Here is a 19,573-nt window from a genome sequence, read left to right as displayed (position 1 = left end):
TCTAGTAGGGTATGACAGTACAGCCACGTACAGAGGTGCGTGGTCTGTGTGGGATACAAAATCATACAGTAAAACATTGCATAACAGCACAAGAACAGCAGTAAATATTTTCTTAAAGGCATATATGTACAATACCATGTAAAGGGGGTAATGTGGGTTATTGTGGTTCCTCCCGCTATAATGATATTCTTGATGGAATTCATAAACTTATCAGATCCTGCTTGTAAAACTAGATGCATGGTCAATGTTTTATACTTATACTAATTTCTACATTTGAAGTTCTCAAGAATAGTTTATACGGTAATTAATAAGTGATCAATTAAATTTTATGTTCAAATATTAATTTAAATATGCAACATAGTTTATCCTTCCTTAAGTGCACATATTTATATTTGCATGATTTTTACTTTTCTAACAGAAGAAACCAAAAAAAGTGGATAGTTTGGCCCCAGTGGAGGATTTACACATGTGTTACTGTATATGCCTCAGCAAGCTGCATGTTTGTCTGTTTAAAGAAGAAGCATGTGTAGAGATTTGCATAAGTTAGAGGTGTGTACAGAAGAGGAGTGTACGATGTGACGATGTTGTTTGGAGGACATATATATACATCCTTGCTATGTGTGGTGTCTCATCGCAGCCTTCCTTCTACCTCCTTTCTTGAGAATTGTATTAAAGTCACAAGTTTCAAGTTTTTCTATAAGTGGTGTAGATAGAGGAGAACAAATTTAAGTAATTTTTTGGACTCCTTCACAGTGGGACATTAGTAACTTTACTATATGTGTTTTGACAGTTCTGACATGCCCTAAGATGTGATCCATATGTCCCATATGTTAGTATATTATTTTTCCTGTCTCATCTTATTGAGTATTTTTGCTCAGAGGGCATCTGCTGGATCAACCATTTACATAATCAGGAGAAAGATCATTTATTTTCCTTTTTTAATTTGTTTTTGGATTACAAGAGGCCCTCTTTATCTAGACCGGTGGTCTCAAACCTGTGATTCTCCAGCTGTTGCAAAAATACAACGTTAAGCATTCGACTGTAAAGGCATGTTGGGAGTTATAGTTTTGCTAATGTTGTAGATCACTACTCTGCACCAAATAAAGTACAAGTGATTCAGAAACTTCACACAAGCTAAACTGAACAAATCTTTGGAAAAATTAGATATCGAAAGCTTCCATTCTACTGCAGTACAGATACTAAGGTCATTTAGGCTACACATACAGTAGTAGTTGTCATAGAATTTACATCTACTCTGAGGTAACTATGAAATAATATTTTAATGGGTCTGGTCTCATCTTACTTACCTCCAAAACCCCCATCCTTGTTTGTATGTACTCCATAAATGCAGTCTGAACTTGGGAGTTAACTACAGCGACAAAAGAAAGAAGGACATAGGCCACAATTCCAGCCATCTTTGGCTTCCTTGTTGGTTGATGTGTAAAGAATTCTTATTCCAGCAGACTTTCTCTTACGGATTGTGAAAAGACTTTGGGCACTGTTGAGTTCTCCTGCACTGCTTCCAGCTCACAACTCTGGAATGCCTGGCTACTTCTCATTGTAGGAGGGATTTCTGACACAGCAAAGCTCCATACTCCTTAGATAATTAGATCCAGATGCAAGACAATTGGTAAATACTCTCAGCAACCCCTTCTTTACCAAATTGTCCTTCAAAAGTGTAGTCAGAATAATGTGCACTCTGTGTACATTATGCACAAGGAAGAATTTAAGGGGAACCTGTCAAGTTGTAGATACAGTCTTGTCTCCAGGAAGCACAGTATAGAGTGAAAAGAACTAGAGTAGGTTGATATGGAGTGTTGTAGGAAAATAACTCGTATTTTAATGCATTTTATTAATTTAAATCTCTGCTTTCTCTATGCTTATGAGTCTAGTAGGCGATCCGAATTGGTGAGTGATAGCTATCTCTGTACGCATACTGATATGGAGAAAGATATCAATCACTCGGACCATGCACTGGACTCCAAAGCATAGAAAAAGCAGGTATCTAAATTATTAAAACACAAGTTATACTGAACCTTTTCCCACAAAATTATATGTCAATCTGCTCAGCACCTTTTGTACCATAACATGCGGCTTGCAGATCACCAGACACCATGTTCATTGTGACAAGATCTTTAAATCAGAATGGAAAATATCAGTTATAAGAAAATGGGAATTGAAATACATTACATTTTAAGAAACATTGTCTAAAATTGTATTTTAAATGTAATTAATCGGGTTAATAATATTCCTAAAATACATTAGAATCACAAATTTTCTCATTAAATGCTATTAATATATGTTCCTTCATTTCCCCTGGTTAAATTTGATGGACATTTTTCCGATACTTCCTATTTAGCAGGGATAATTTTGCATCTTGTGTTGTGTACATTGTGGGTAGGGTCAATTATAATCCCAATATTACTACTGGTCAGATTACGATGAAAGATAGTGCAGCATCCCACTACAGAATAGTGGTACACTGCAAAGTCCAAAATAATGTATTTCTGTGTAAAATATGCCTTTACTGAATGCACAAGGTATTTATAGGCCACATTGACAGCCACCACTAGATGGAGCTGGACTTACCCTCTCTATATAGAGAGGAGGAACATTCTAGAGATCAGTCTTTCTAGTCTGAGACACAGGAGCGGACTGGCTATAGACCCTACATAAAAATTTCATGATGGGCTTATGCCCCGGGGGCCTCCTTCCTCGCATCTGCTGAGGAAGTACATAACGATCTGATACTCTCAGCATTATTTCATGCTAGAATCATCTGGTACTTATGCACCTTGCTGGTGGCCATATGTCCCCTTCTGAATTCCACCATATCACCATCCTCAGGACAGCGATACAGTTGAATACAGGGGCGGGGGCAGCAGTATTTTGTGCAGCGCTGCAGTATTTTGTTCTATTAGAGTGTTTTTTTCAGTTGGACCCGCCTACTTATGTTGCCCCACCTTCTGTCAATTTGGACCCATCGACAATATGGACCCACTTTTACATTTTTTATAGGGCCATTTTTACTTCCCAATCCCTGTGTTCCTGCTGAGACAGAAGTGAGAACAGATGCAAAATGTGAAAGCTGACAGTTCAGCCTGCCCTGTACCTAGGTACCAGCCAGGACAAGGCTGAAAAAGACTTATCTACTGGAGAAGCAGGCCTGATGAAAGAGGATGTGTAGAGTTATAGTCATTGGAGAACTGCTGTTATAAGAGGACCACTAAGTCTCAATTTCTCTGTGTTCAGGAGTATTCTTCTGTTGACTGGACAGATTGGCCACCTGTGTGAGTATATTGCCCATGCCCCACAGTGAAAGTGTGGACTTACCACCTGTTCAAAAAAGGTGCAGAACTTAGCCTACCATGTAGGGTACACCCTGTTGGTTGCATTGCTTTACAAGAAGTATTGTACCCCATGCTTGGATGTTTAAATATAAGTCAGCTAGAGTAGTGTAAGGAAGATTGCTCAAATCCAAGGCTTTGGCTTATTACTACCTGTGTAGCCGTGAAACATGTAACATCTGTGGAAAGTGAATTTTGTGTACCAACTGCCAGTCCATTGCATACTAAGAACTGTATTGATGCATTTGCATACAAATTATTCAGTAAAGAACTATTCTGCTTCACAACTGCCTAATCATTGCTTCCTGCACAGCTACACTGCAAAATTTTGCCACCATGAACAGGGACCTTGCCTTACACCTCTAAACTACCAACATTGAGGGCACCTCAACTATCACCAGTCAGGAGAACCCCAGAACATGAGTGTACTGAAGGAAAGAAAAGTGTGCCCTTCAACATCACTACACGAGCCCAAGAAAGCGTCAGAACTGTGAGTACTACCACTCACATACAGCCACACATTCATACCCTTCAGTAAAACCTGTTAGGCTAGGTTACGGCAGGAGCCTCTGTTGCAGATTCTAGCAAAATAAGGACAAAATAGCAGCTTCTGTATACATTCAAGAAACATGACGGACAATGGGACGTGTTGGGTGCTGGAAGAGAAAATCAGAATTTTGCAGCATATGTGAACCTAGCCTTATAAAGTTGATGAGTACAGTTCCTATCCCCTCTACCTTGCTGCACAATGACTACTGTCCTCTTCATGGAAGTCAATGGGGTCATTTTTAGCAAATTAGAATAAGAGTTTGTTTCTGCAAGTGGTAATTAGTTAAAAATAACTAACCAGTACTTTTTCTTCAGTGCCTCTAATGCAGGGATGCACAATCTGCAGCCCGGAGGCCACATGTGGTCCTTGATACCATTTTGTGCAGCCCCCAACCATCAGGTAACAAACATGTATGTCTATGTCTTGTGGCTGATCACATGTATTTTTCATGTATTTCTGCCATTAGATGGGAGTCCTGGAACTGTAACTAGACATTAATGGCATATACTGTGTGTTCAATATGCCATAAATACAGTATTACAGTTGTTACCCCTTTAAATTTTATTTTCGGCCCTCGTCATTGGTTCAATCTGGCAATGTGGCCCCCAACCAGAAAACGTTGTGCACCCTTACTCTAATGTAAACCCCCAATAGCTCATCACCACATTTTGAAGCTTAAAATAACACAATCACGAATTACATTGATCTATAGGAATGAAACATAGTATACTCATCAGTAAAGTTATGAAGCAGATAATTCTGTCTAAACTAAACTGGGAATATCTGCTGCTCTGTGGGAGTTCTGGCAATGCTAGGAGGAAAATACATTGTGGCTATTCATTTCACACATCTTTCCAAACCATGCAGCAGATGTGAAGGACAGAAAGTACTGAGGTCATCATACTAATGCGTCTTAGCTAGAAAAATATGTTTCAAATATAAATCTATAAGCACGTTATATACAAGCTGTATCTATGAATTAACCACAACACAAAATGACATGTCAATTGAACATTTAACTTTCATATTCATGCTGATATTCCAGGGTTACGATTTTCAAAATTCACTGTTGGTTTTTGGAAAAGTAAGTTGAAAATTAGAGAGTGGGGATATGTTCAGAGAGATATTGGTTCCCTTCCAGTTCAACCATGGATAAGAAATAAGAGAATCATGAAATCGTTTGTATTTTTTTCGGAATTGGAGAAGAAGAAAAGGTAGGGTAGACATAAATTTATGTAGTACTTTCCTAATAGCATTACCATAAGCAGGAAAAAACTATTAAATTCAGACTTTAGTAGATGAAGTGTCAGCTCAGTTTTTGCAGATGTGTTTCAGGAGCCAATAGCGTATTGACTGAATGAATATCTTTAAAAATGAAAATATAGCATATTGACAAGACATAAACGCTGTTAATTCAGGGGTGCACAACCTGCAGAGGTGCACAACCTGTGGCCCATGAAGGGCATATATCCTGCAATGATAGGCTGCACCAAACGGCGGAATAGATAAAGAAAGGCACTCATAGGGTAAGTTCAGGCACAAAATATTTCGAATAAAGTAATTGTGCTCACCTTTTTGTGTTGTGCTAGATTAGGCACAACACTAATGGAAAGCCTTCAATAAAGAGTGGTCGGTGCCACTGATGTCACAAGGGTCCTCCTCTCTGTATTAGGGGGTCAAACCTCTGGATGAGAACAGCAAGGACAAGAACAGTGGGCAGAACAACTTCTTGTCTACCTGTGTCTGGACATCACTTGGCATAACCAAGGCCACAACTGTCAAAACAGAAACTTTTTTTTATAAATACCTTTACAAAACAATGCGTTTCAGTCTGTAAGAGGAGGTCAGTGGTCACGTAATCCAAATTATGTGCTCAAAAGGCACACCATTTGTATCCTGTTGGCGCCTACACGCGACCACTGACCTCCTCGTACAGATTTGAAAAAGGAGTATCTATACCCCGAAACACATTATTTTATAGAGGTATGAATTTTGACAATTGTGGTCGTGGTTGCGCCAAATGATGTTCTCCTCCTTGTACAGTAGCCAACCATCAGGGCACAGACTGGCTTCCATGTCCTTATAACTCAGAAAGACATGGCTTATGGAGAATGATACTGCAGTCATTAACCTCTTAAGGACATAGGGCGTACAGGTACGCCCTTGTGCCCTGGTACTTAAGGACACAGGGCGTACCTGTACGCCCTGTGTATTTTCGATCACCGCCGCGCGGCGGGCGGTGATCGGAACCCCGTGCCTGCTCAAATCATTGAGCAGGCACTTGGGGCAAATGCGCCGGGGGTCCGGTGACCCCCCCATGTATGCGATCGCAGAAAACCGCAGGTCAATTCAGACCTGCGGTTTTCTGCGTTTCCGGGTTGTTCGGGTCTCTGAAGACCCGATAACCCGGAACAGGATGGTGATGGTGGTGTGATTTCACCCCACCAATCACCATCCAGCGATCCTGAGTGGTGATGGTGACATCACCACTCAGGATCGCTTTCTGATTGGTCTGTAGGCGGTCCGGCGGCAGATTCAAAAGAGGCAGGCGCTCCTCTCCTCCTCCTTTTGTGTTCCGGAGCCGGAGGAGAGAGGAGCTGCCTGCACGTGTGTCTGCCATCGCTGCCAGCACCCCACAGGACCTGATCTCTGCCCCCAGGACCCGATCTGTGCCCCAGCACCCCCCATCAGGTACATAGGGACAGCACAGGGAAAGTTTGGTTTAGGCAGGGAAAAAAAAGGGAAAGTTAGTTTCTGAACTTTTCTAAACTTTGATTGCATCACCCTAAGTTAGGGTGTCTGGGGTCCACAGCACAGCTGTATGACCCTAGACCCCCCAGGGGTGCTGCCACTTGCCCCCCCCCCCAGCCACTGTCCGGCCACTGTTAGCGCATCGCACACCCCACCGCTGATCAACTTCGGACGGTTGATCAGCGGTTTTGAATTTTTTTTCCCACATTTTTTGCCCTTTTTTTAGTTAGTTTATTATTTTTTTTTCTGTTAGTTTTAGGGTGAGTTCGTGAACACCCGTGCCCCCACACACACGCACACAAAATAAAGAGTTACACACACGCACATATACACGCAGACACACACTCCCCTATGGCCCGCCGGACGTTCTCGGCCGAGGAGGCATACGCCCAGCTTGCCTCCGACTCCGAGAGTCCCAGTGAGGTTGACCCCACATTCCTGTTGTCATCCGCATCCTCCTCATCATCTAGCGATGATGATGAGCCCCCAAGGCGGCGGAGACGCCGCCAGGCGGAGCAAGGGGACCGCCATGTTAGGGACCCTGTGGCCCACACTAGTACGAGAGCAGCTCTGGGGCTCGTACTGGTTTCCCGGCCCACCAGTTAAATCCACCGGAGCCCCTGCCGGTGAACTTGTCTGGTGTAGCCCAGAGCGATACGAGCCCGTGATTCCTGATTTTGTAGGCCAATCAGGAATCCAGATTTCCACAGTGGGCTACACTGAATATGACTTTTTTTGTCATTTTTTCAGTGACCCACTGGTAAATCTGATGGTGGAGCAGACGAATCTGTACGCCCAACAGTTCGTCGCTCAACACCCGGGCTCCTGTTTGGCCAGGCCCAGTGGCTGGACGCCGGTCAGTGCAGCCGAAATGAGGATATTTTGGGGCCTCGTGCTGCATATGGGCCTGGTCAAAAAACCCAGTGTCAGGCTGTACTGGAGTCGGGACGTCCTATACCAGGCCCCACTTTACAGTACAGCCATGACACGCTCCCGGTTTGAGGCCATCCGGAAATTTCTGCATTATTCCGATAATGTAGCATGTCCCCCCCGAGGTGATCCTGCCCATGACCGTCTGTATAAGATACGGCCGGTCATCGATCACTTTGGGGCCAAATTCATGGAGGCCTATGTACCTGGAAGGGAGGTCGCGGTTGATGAGTCTCTCATTGCGTTCAAGGGGAGACTCATTTTCCGCCAGTATGTGCCCTCCAAGCGGGCGAGGTATGGCGTGAAGCTATACAAAGTTTGTGAGAGTACCTCAGGGTACACTTACAAATTTCGTGTGTACGAGGGGCGAGATTCCCGGATTCAACCCCCAGAATGTCCCCCCACTCTGGGTGTTACCGGGAAACTTGTGTGGGACCTTATGTACCCACTGCTGGATAAGGGTTACCACCTTTACGTGGATAACTTTTATACCAGTATCCCCTTGTTCCAGTCCCTTGCTGCCAGATCCACGTCCGCTTGTGGGACCGTGCGGAAAAATCATAGGTACCCTGCCCACCCCCTCCAGGTACCTATCCCCAGGGGTGAGACCCGTGCCCTTACCACTGGAAACCTGTTGCTGGTCAGGTATAAGGACAAGAGGGATGTCCTTATGCTGTCCACAATTCATGGTAACGGCATCACCCCTGTCCCTGTGCGAGGTACCGCGGCAACGGTCCTCAAGCCCGATTGTATCGTCGCCTACAATCGGTATATGGGAGGAGTTGATCTCTCTGATCAAGTCCTCAAGCCATATAACGCCATGCGCAAAACCCGGGCATGGTGCAAAAAAGTTGCGGTCTACTTGGTGCAGGTTGCCATGTACAACTCTTTTGTACTATCCCGAAGCGCTGGCAGCACAGGGACATTCCTCCAGTTCTATGAGGCAGTCCTCAAGGCCCTGATCTTTTCAGACCGGGAAAGAGCAGGCCGGAGTACCTCGGGAACTGTAGGTGCCCGGATCGTCCCTGGCCAACACTTTCCAGGTGTGGTCCCCCATACTGGAAAGAAGGGACAAACCCAAAAAAAGTGCAGAGTGTGTCGCAGGAGGGGGATACGGAAGGACACGACTACTCAGTGCGACACGTGCCCCGATCATCCGGGCCTCTGCATTGACGGTTGCTTCAGGGAGTATCACACTTCCATGGAGTACTAAATTTATATCCCAATTTAGCACTGACATCGGATAAAAATAAATGGTTCTCAGACTTGAGACACCCAAAAAAACTAAAATAATTTATTAAAAGTAGACATATTAGGTATCGCCGCATCGGTAATAATCTCCTCTATAAAACTACCCCATTACCTAACCCCCCAGATTAACACGGTCAAGGAAAAAAAAAAAAAAAGGTGCAAAAAAAGTTTTTTTTTTGTCACCTTACATAATAAAAAGTTTAATAGCAAGCGATCAAAAAGTCATATAGCCCCCAAAATAGTGCCAATAAAACCGTCCGCTCATCCCGCAAAAAATGAGCCCCCACATGAGATAATTGGATAAAAATAAAATTAAAAAAATGACCCTTAGACTTTAGAGATACCCAAAAAAAAATTTGTATCAAAAAAGATAATATAGTCTAAAACCTAAATAATTGTAAAAAAAAGTAGACTTATTAGGTATTGCCGCGTCCGTAAGAATCACCTCTATATAAATACCCCATTACCCAACCCCCCAGATTAACACGGTCAAAAAAAATATATAAAATAGGTGCAAAAAAAGAATTTTTTTGTCACCTTACATAACAAAAAGTTTAATAGCAAGCGATAAAAAAGTCATATAGCCCCCAAAATAGTGCCAATAAAACCGTCCGCTCATCCCGCAAAAAATGAGCCCCCACATGAGATAATTGGATAAAAAAAATTTAAAAAAATGACCCTTAGATTTTAGAGATACCCAAAAAAAAGATTTGTATCAAAAAAGATAATATAGTCAAAAACCTAAATAATTGTAAAAAAAAAGTAGACTTATTAGGTATTGCCGCGTCCGTAAGAATCTCCTCTATAAAAATATACCATTACCTAACCCCCCAGATTAACACGGTTAAAAAAAAAAAAAAAAAACGGTGCCAAAACCGCTATTTTTGGCACTTTTCCATTTCAATCCGTTTTTTCCGGTAACAAAACAAGGGTTAACAACCAAACAAAACTTAATATTTATTACCCTGATACTGCAGTTTACAAAACACCACATTTGTGGTCGTAAACTGCTGTATCAGTAAAAGGGAGGCCGCAAAAGGAAAGGACCGACATGGTTTCTGGAAGGCCGATTTTGATGGCCTTTTTTATTGACACCATGTCCCTTTTGAAGCCCCCCTGATGCACTCTAGAGTAAAAACTCCCCAAAACTGACCCCATCTAAGAAACTACACCCCTCAAGGTATTCAAAACTGATTATACAAACTTTATTAACCCTTTAGGTGTTCCTCAACAGTTAATGGCAAATGGAGATGAAATTTCAGAATTTCAATTTTTGGTAACCTTGCCTCACAAAAATGTAATATAGAGCAACCAAAAATCATATTTACCCTAAAAATAGTCCCCAAAAAAATGCCACCTTATCCCGTAGTTTCCAAAATTGGGTCACTTTTAGGGAGTTTCTACTCCAGGGGTGCATCAGAGGGGTTGAAACAGGACACGGTGTAAATAAACCGGTCCATAAAAATCAGCCCTCCAAAAACCAAACGGCGCACCTTTCACTCTACAGTTTTGAATACCTTGAGGGGTGTAGTTTCTTAGATGGGGTCACTTTTAGGGAGTTTCTACTCTAGGGGTGCATCAGGGGGCTTCAAATGGGACATGGTGTAAATAAACCAGTCCATAAAAATCAGCCCTCCAAAAACCAAACGGCGCACCTTTCACTCTACGCCCCGCTGTGTGGCCGTACAGTAGTTTACGGCCACATATTGGGTGTTTCAGTAAACGGCAGAGTCAGGGCAATAAAGATACAGTCTTGTTTGGCTGTTAACCCTTGCTTTGTTAGTGGAAAAAATGGGTTAAAATGGAAAATTTGACAAAAAAAATGAAATTCTCAAATTTCATCCCCATTTGCCAATAACTCTTGTGCAACACCTAAAGGGTTAACGACGTATGTAAAATCAGTTTTGAATACCTTGAGGGGTGTAGTTTCTTAGATGGGGTCACTTTTAGGGAGTTTCTACTCTAGGGGTGCATCAGGGGGCTTCAAATGGGACATGGTGTAAATAAACCAGTCCATAAAAATCAGCCCTCCAAAAACCAAACGGCGCACCTTTCACTCTACGCCCCACTGTGTGGCCGTACAGTAGTTTAGGGCCACATATTGGGTGTTTCTGTAAACGGCAGAGTCAGGGCAATAAAGATACAGTCTTGTTTGGCTGTTAACCCTTGCTTTGTTAGTGGAAAAAATGGGTTAAAATGGAAAATTAGACAAAAAAATTAAATTCTCAAATTTTATCCCCATTTGCCAATAACTCTTGTGCAACACCTAAAGGGTTAACGACGTATGTAAAATCAGTTTTGAATACCTTGAGGGGTGTAGTTTCTTAGATGGGGTCACTTTTAGGGAGTTTCTACTCTAGGGGTGCATCAGGGGGCTTCAAATGGGACATGGTGTAAATAAACCAGTCCATAAAAATCAGCCCTCCAAAAACCAAACGGCGCACCTTTCACTCTACGCCCCGCTGTGTGGCCGTACAGTAGTTTACGGCCACATATTGGGTGTTTCTGTAAACAGCAGAGTCAGGGCAATAAAGATACAGTCTTGTTTGGCTGTTAACCCTTGCTTTGTTAGTGGAAAAAATGGGTTAAAATGGAAAATTAGACAAAAAAATTAAATTCTCAAATTTTATCCCCATTTGCCAATAACTCTTGTGCAACACCTAAAGGGTTAACGACGTATGTAAAATCAGTTTTGAATACCTTGAGGGGTGTAGTTTCTTAGATGGGGTCACTTTTAGGGAGTTTCTACTCTAGGGGTGCATCAGGGGGCTTCAAATGGGACATGGTGTAAATAAACCAGTCCATAAAAATCAGCCCTCCAAAAACCAAACGGCGCACCTTTCACTCTACGCCCCACTGTGTGGCCGTACAGTAGTTTAGGGCCACATATTGGGTGTTTCTGTAAACGGCAGAGTCAGGGCAATAAAGATACAGTATTGTTTGGCTGTTAACCCTTGCTTTGTTAGTGGAAAAAATGGGTTAAAATGGAAAATTAGACAAAAAAATTAAATTCTCAAATTTTATCCCCATTTGCCAATAACTCTTGTGCAACACCTAAAGGGTTAACGACGTATGTAAAATCAGTTTTGAATACCTTGAGGGGTGTAGTTTCTTAGATGGGGTCACTTTTAGGGAGTTTCTACTCTAGGGGTGCATCAGGGGGCTTCAAATGGGACATGGTTTAAATAAACCAGTCCATAAAAATCAGCCCTCCAAAAACCAAACGGCGCACCTTTCACTCTACGCCCCGCTGTGTGGCCGTACAGTAGTTTACGGCCACATATTGGGTGTTTCTGTAAACGGCAGAGTCAGGGCAATAAAGATACAGTCTTGTTTGGCTGTTAACCCTTGCTTTGTTAGTGGAAAAAATGGGTTAAAATGGAAAATTTGACAAAAAAATGAAATTCTCAAATTTCATCCCCATTTGCCAATAACTCTTGTGCAACACCTAAAGGGTTAACGACGTATGTAAAATCAGTTTTGAATACCTTGAGGGGTGTAGTTTCTTAGATGGGGTCATTTTTGGGTGGTTTCTATTATGTAAGCCTCGCAAAGTGACTTCAGACCTGAACTGGTCCCTAAAAATTGAGTTTTTGTAAATTTCTGAAAAATTTCAAGATTTGCTTCTAAACTTCTAAGCCTTATAACATTCCAAAAAAATAAAATATCATTCCCAAAACAATTCAAACATGAAGTAGACATATGGGGAATGTAAAGTCATCACAATTTTTGGGGGTATTACTATGTATTACAGAAGTAGAGAAACTGAAACTTTGAAATTTGCTAATTTTTCAAATTTTTTGGTAAATTAGGTATTATTCTGTGCAAAAAAAAAATTTTTTTGGACTTCATTTTACCAGTGTCATGAAGTACAATATGTGACGAAAAAACAATCTCAGAACGGCCTGGATAAGTCAAAGCGTTTTAAAGTTATCAGCACTTAAAGTGACACTGGTCAGATTTGCAAAAAATGGCCTGGTCCTAAGGTGTAAAAAGGCTGTGTCCTTAAGGGGTTAAATGGCAGCTCTCTTCTGTCTTTCATCATTGTAGACATGTTTGCAGCTCTTGGAAAATATATATAAGAGCCCTCTGTTGACTGCTCACATGTATCTCCCCATGTCAAAGGAAAGAAGCAGTGCGCAGAATGGGAAGTGCTAATGGTGCATTTAGTGGCTGGCACTACTTTGAGAGGGCATTGTACGGATGGTGTTATTATGAGGGAGCACTAAGTGGCTGACATTGTTATGGGGGACCTGTTATGGGAAATTTAGAGAAGTAATCCAGGAAAACTGTCACTGTGGTTAGCCTAGTGCAGGCGTCAAGCGGTGGTACATGACTGGTATTGTTTCTTTGGTGCTCTTTAAATCCCTATATCATGCACCAGCCTCTAAGGCCCTGCACTAGATATAAGGGCTCATTCACACAACAGTCCCATGTCCATTTTCAGAACCAATTAAAGTCTGTGGGGCTATTCACATGGCCAGTGAATAGCAGCCGTCAAAAAATAGGACATGTCCTATTTTTGTCCTCTTTCACGGACCACTTTTTAATCAATGGGGTTGTTTTTAACATCCATTTAGACAGGAGTGCACCCATCTAATGATTATCACTAGGAGCATCAGGTCCTGGTTAGTGTTGATCGTGAATATTCTAATCACAAATTTTTATTGCGGATATCGGCACTTCAAGAATTAGCGAAGATGTAGAATATAGTACTATATCTTCGTAATCACAAATATTCTAGATTTTTTTTTTATCAGTACCCTCACTGCTTCTTGCTTGTGGGCCAATGAGAAGGCTGCAATATCTTTGTCTGAGCTTAGCAACATCCCTAGCAACCAATAGGAAAGTTGCCTACCCCTTACGATATAGGAAACTCCCCAGCCGCCATTTTCTGCTGTTTTTTTTTTTTTCAGTTTTGAGAGAGAGAGCAGTGTCATTGCTGTGCTCCGTGCTTTGCTGAGTTATTTGGATCCTTATTCAATTACATTAGATAGTTAGCTCATATATATAATACAAATAGTTAGTGGGAGATAGTCAGTGTAGGTTAGATAGTGATATAGTGTAGCAGGGTGTTAGGTAGTGTGATAGGAATTACTGTGCTGTGATAAGGATTAGTGTCTTTGTCTTTCGTCTTTGAAAAAAAAAAATAAGAAAGTCATTTGCTGTCTGTTTTTCTGTGCTGTGATAGGGATTACTGTGCTGTGATAGGGATTAGTATGCTGTTATAGGAATTACTGTGCTGTGATAGGGATTAGTGTCTTTGTCTTTGGGGGAAAAAAAAGTAATTTGTTGTCTGTTTTTCTAAACCCCTATTTTATTTGGTTTTTGCCTCATTGTCCCAAACCCAATAAAGTCATCCCAGTCTCTGTATAGTTTTTTTGGCTGTAAATAAATTTTTTGCTGATCATGAGTGGCCGTGGGTGTGCCGGCAGCCGTGGTTGTGGTAGGGCAGTTGGTTCCAGTCCTGGACCTCTGCCAGAACGGGGCCGCTCCTCTACTCACGGACAGTGCTGTAATGTAAAATTACTTACAGTTATCAGGAGTTCTTCCTCACAGTCACAAAAGTTGCTGCCAACCATTTTCTCCAGTCTCAGGAAACTTCTAGCATCTTGAAAAATGTAGCAAAAGTGATCCATGCCTGTATTGTGCGTGCAATACGCGCATAATGACTGGAGATCACGAATTCTGCTCATCACTAGTCCTGGTGCCTCCAGGGTGGAGCAAGTGTTCCCTCGCGTGGTTGAGGTGATTATTTTTAATTTTTTTATTGTTGGCACTACCGGGGAGTTGAGGGGGATGGCAGGGGGTTTAGCACTATCATTTTCAGCTAAATTATATATACTGAGGGCACTGGGGGCAATTATATATACCGGGGGCACAAAGGAGGCTATAACTTATACTTGAGGGCACTAAGGGTGCCATTATTTATACTAGGGGCACTATGGAGGATATTCTTTATGTATCCTGAGGGCACTGAAAGGTATATAATGGCCATTAAAAACAGATATATGGCCAGAAAACTGATGCAAACACTAATATACAATGGCCATGAAAAACCGTGTGAATATACTCTAGCATAGTGAGTCAGATTACCTAGAATGATCTTTTTACTCCTTTGGGGCTCATTCAAACAGAGGTTCCGCAATATTACTTGAATAGGTCCGCAATCTGGAAGATGTGGTGCGGAACAGAGGCACAAAACCCCACAGAAGCACTACATGTTCTATTTTTTTGCGGTGTGGACAGATCACGGACCCATTTAAGTTGAATGGGTCTGGATCCGTCGTGGTAGCTGCACAGATGGTGGCCGCGCATTGGGGACTGCAAATTGCAGCCCCCAATGCACGGAATGGCCGAACAACAGCAGTGTGAATGAGCCCTAAAGGGGTTCTCCATGAAGAGAAAGAAAATAATATGTCAGGAAAAATAAAACCTTAAATTCCTATAATGGTGGGTTCGCACTAGCGTTATGCTATTCCATTATATGTTCAGTTTATAACGATATATAATGGAATGCCCAGATGGAATGCAAAATGGAAGCCTTTAAAAGGCATTCCCTTTTGCTCTGTCCTAATTAAAGTCTATGGGCAAGCATAACGGATCAGTCTGGTTTCCGTTATGCAGGACGGAAACAAAGTCCTGTCGACAGGACCCCATAATTTGTTATCCATTTTATCCTGAATACGGCAACACCCCATATGTGGTGGTAAACTGCTGGGTGGGCACATCGCAGGATTCAGAACGGAAGGAGCGCCATATGGCTTTTGAAGCAGATTTGATGGATTTGCTTACGGGTGCCATTGGTTTTTATTTTTTGAATGATTGTCTTATGTTGGAGTTCATTTTTTGCTAGATGAGGTGACGTTTTCATTGGTACCATTTTGGGGTACATAAGACGTTTTGATCGCTTGGCATTACAATTTTTAGAAGGAAAGGTGACAAAAAATTACAGCATTCACCTGAGGGGGCATCTCATGTGATATTTTTATAGAGCAGGTTGTTATGGATGCGGCGATACCCAATATGTCTATTATTTTTATTTTTGGCAAGTTTTACACAAGTAAAGTCTTTTTGAACAGAATAAAATATTGTTTTTGTGTTGTCATTTTCTGAGAGCCATATTTTTTTATTTTTTGGCCGATTGTCTTAGGTAGGGGTTTATTTTTTGAGCGATGAGATAACGGTTTGATTGGTACCATTTTGGGGTACATTAGACTTTTTTATCACTTGGTGTTACACTTTTTGTGAGGCAAGGTGACCAGAAAACGGCTGTTTTGGCACAATTTTTTTTTTACGGCATTCACCTGATGGGGTGGATCATGTGATATTTTTATAGAGCCGGTCGATACGGACGCGGCGATACCTAATATGTTTTTTAAAATTAGTTTTGGGAAAAGAACGCTTTTTTTTTACTTGAAACTAAAAAAAAATATTGTGTAAAACCTTATTTTTTTTACTTTTATTTTTTACTTTATTTTTTTGTCCCACTCTGGGACTTCAACTTTTGGGAATCGGATCCCCTGTACAATGCATTACATATATCTGTATTGTAATGCATTGGCCCTAATCGGGCTGCCTTCCCAGCCATCAGGTCCCCGTCACAGCAGCACGGGGACCCAATGGCAGCTCACTCCCCCCACAGCCATCAGCACTGCCCTCGGCACATCTAGGGTTAATGCACTAGCACATACAGAAGGGGTCCGTAAGTTTAAACTTACAAGTAAGCACAGAGACTTACACAAAAAATATTATATAAAAAATAGATCAGTGCGTGCAAAGGTCATACAAACTACACATGTACAAATTTACAAGAGCGTGTGGTCACAAAGCACTAAAGCAGTGGGCATGTAATGTCTGGCCTTTTCTTGCAAATGTAATATACATATATAAAGCACACCCCGAACAGCTGCTGCACTACCTAGTTGCCTTCATGACACTTTGCATGAAACAGTTTGTACGCAAAAATTGTGTGCAAATTCCTAGATGCTATTGTAAGTTCCGCAGGAGACACACACAAAACTATTCAGTAGAACAAAATAAGTGCAAGGTGTGCAGAATTTATACATCAAAATAGATATTGATATGTGTTATGAGTATTGATATATAGTTACTGATAGCCATACACATAATATTTCCAACTCGACAAGGATTGGGTGAAATTTATATTTTCGCCCCATCCTTTTGTTCTCCTGGGAGATAAACTGCTGCAATGAGAGTCTGGCAGTGGCTTTCTCCACCCTACCCACAGACACGTTCAGCCAAGCCCAATATGTATATGTATAGGGAAGACAAGAGCGAGACTGGATAGATATCTGTTGGCTGAACGTGTATGGAGAGCTTTGGGTTCATGTTATACAAGCCTGGACAGATGTCAGCTGTGGGATAATTGAATTAGCTCACAGACAATAGCCAACATGAACAGGCTTTGTGCCCAGTTTACATAGAGATGGTAACCAGATGAATGCCCAGACATAGGTTGGTATTACACTGTCCGATGTTTGGGCAGTGTAAGCACCGATGGATGATAACTAGAGTTGAGCGGACACATGGATGTTCGGGTTCAACAGGTTCGGCCGAACTTCACAAAAAAGTTAGAGTTCTTGACCCGAACTTGACCCTGAACCCGAACCCCATTGAAGTCAATGGGGACCCAAACATTTGAGCACTAAAATGGCTGTAAAAATGTCATGGAAAGGGCTGGAAGGCTGCAAATGCCAGCAAAATGTGGTTAAGAGCATGGCAAGTGCTCTGCAAACAAATGTGGATAGGGAAATGACTTTAAATAACATAAAATACGTAAAAATAAAAAATAATAATCTAGGAGGACGAGGTCCATATGGAGTAGGAGGTTGAGGAGGCTGTGAATGTGGCGGTGTAGGTGGAAGCGGCGGTGGAGGAGGAGGAGGTAGCCTACACAGCTTTTTCGTTTAAAATTTATTTCTATTTTTTTTAATTAGGGTACACCCCAAAACATTGGGAAATATAACCTGTGATAACCCCCTCCAGTTGTGCTAAACACACGTTCAGACAATACACTGGCTGCAGGGCAGGCCAGCACCTCCAAGGGGTAAAGGGCAAGCTCAGGCCATGCGCCCAATTTGGAGAAGTCGAAGGGGGCAGAGTGGCAAACCCATCATTCAGTACGTGTAGGCGTGTGCACACATACTGCTCCACCATGTCGCACGTCCCTGTGATGTCCACGATCCAATTGGATATCTTCTCTACTAACGTTCTTTTATGCGCCTACCATGGTGATCACGGGTGGCGGGAATCAGGGTTACAGGCCGTAGAGGGCGCCTGAGAAAGGGATACCACATCCAAGGGAGGTCAATGGATGAAATTAAATGTAATCGAGCGGAAATGTGGGACAAAGTATTGAAGCATAAGCTTCCAAGTTAAGGAGGGGGTGCACGGCAATTACCCACTCCCAACTCGGGGAGGTAGTGACGATAAATAACAATACAGGACTCTTAAGATGCCCTGTTATTGGAATGATTAATAAGAAAATTTTAGGGAATATCACTGGGGTATTTAGAATTTGGAAACGTTAGCCAGGAGAGGCCCTGCTGCCGCTTTGTTGACTCTAGATAACTTCTGCCTGATCGCACGTCCCTGTGACGTCCACGATCCATTTGGATATCTTCTCTATCAACTTTTGATGTTCTTTTCTGAGCCTACCATGTTGATCACGGTTATTGGCGAATCAGGGTTCCACGCCGGAGAGGGAGCGTAAGAAAGGAAGACCTCATACAAGGGAGGTCAATGGCTGAAATGGGATGGAGCAGAAATGTGGGACAAGTTATTAAAGCAGAAGAATCTAATGAAAGGGCCAATTAAAGACGAATTTTAGAAATTTAAGTCCCTGTCACCTATGCAGAGCAGGGGTTTTTCATTGCCAGAAATGGGTTAATGTCACCCACCAATGGAACTGATTATTTTAAAAAATTTCAGTCCCTGTCACCTATGCAGAGCAGGGGTTTATTCACGGCAAAAATTGTAAAATGTCACCCAAGAATGTAACAGAAAAATTTGTAAAATTTATTAACCTGTCTACTAGGTAGAGCAGGGGTCTATCACAGGCAAAAATTGTTGAATGTCACCTGAAAATGTAACAGAAAAATTTGTGAAATTTATTAAGCTGTCAACTAGGTAGAGCAGGGGGTATATCACACCCAAAAATTTGTGAATTTCACCCGAAAATGTAACAGACAAATTAGTGATTTTTTTTTTACCTGTCTACTAGGTATAGCAGTGGTATAACACACCCAAAAATTGGTGAATTTCACTCGAAAATGTAACAGACAAATTAGTGTTTTTTTTTACCTGTCTACTAGGTAGAGCAGTGGTATATCACACCCAAAATTTGGTGAATTTCACACGAAAATGTAACAGACAAATTAGTGATTTTTTTTTTTTACCTGTCTACTAGGTATAGCAGTGGTATAACACACCCAAAAATTGGTGACTTTCACCCGAAAATGTAACCGACAAATTAGTGAATTATTTTTAATGTCACCCACCAATGGAACTGATTATTTTAAAAAATTTCAGTCCCTGTCACCTATGCAGAGCAGGGGTTTATTCATGGCAAAAATTGTAAAATGTCACCCAAGAATGTAACAGAAAAATTTGTAAAATTTATTAACCTGTCTACTAGGTAGAGCAGGGGTCTATCACAGGCAAAAATTGTTGAATGTCACCTGAAAATGTAACAGAAAAATTTGTGAAATTTATTAAGCTG

General features: G+C 41.8%; 1 protein-coding gene across 2 annotated transcripts in view; it reads right to left on the bottom strand.

Moving 5' to 3' along the window:
• Positions 1 to 1,543, bottom strand: part of OLFML3 (olfactomedin like 3) — a 49,656-nt gene extending 48,113 nt beyond the window's left edge. For both annotated transcript variants that reach the window (XM_040423918.1, XM_040423919.1), the window contains exon 1: positions 1,308 to 1,543. In XM_040423918.1, the coding sequence (XP_040279852.1) occupies positions 1,308 to 1,415 (108 nt within the window). In that variant the 5' untranslated portion in view covers positions 1,416 to 1,543. The remainder of the gene's footprint in view (positions 1 to 1,307) is intronic.
• Positions 1,544 to 19,573: the final 18,030 nt, after the last annotated feature.

This window comes from Bufo bufo, chromosome 3, assembly GCF_905171765.1.
Source record: "Bufo bufo chromosome 3, aBufBuf1.1, whole genome shotgun sequence".
NCBI lineage: Eukaryota > Metazoa > Chordata > Amphibia > Anura > Bufonidae > Bufo > Bufo bufo.
Note: the sequence above shows the minus strand (reverse complement) of the source record. Positions and strands in the feature narration are given on the sequence as shown.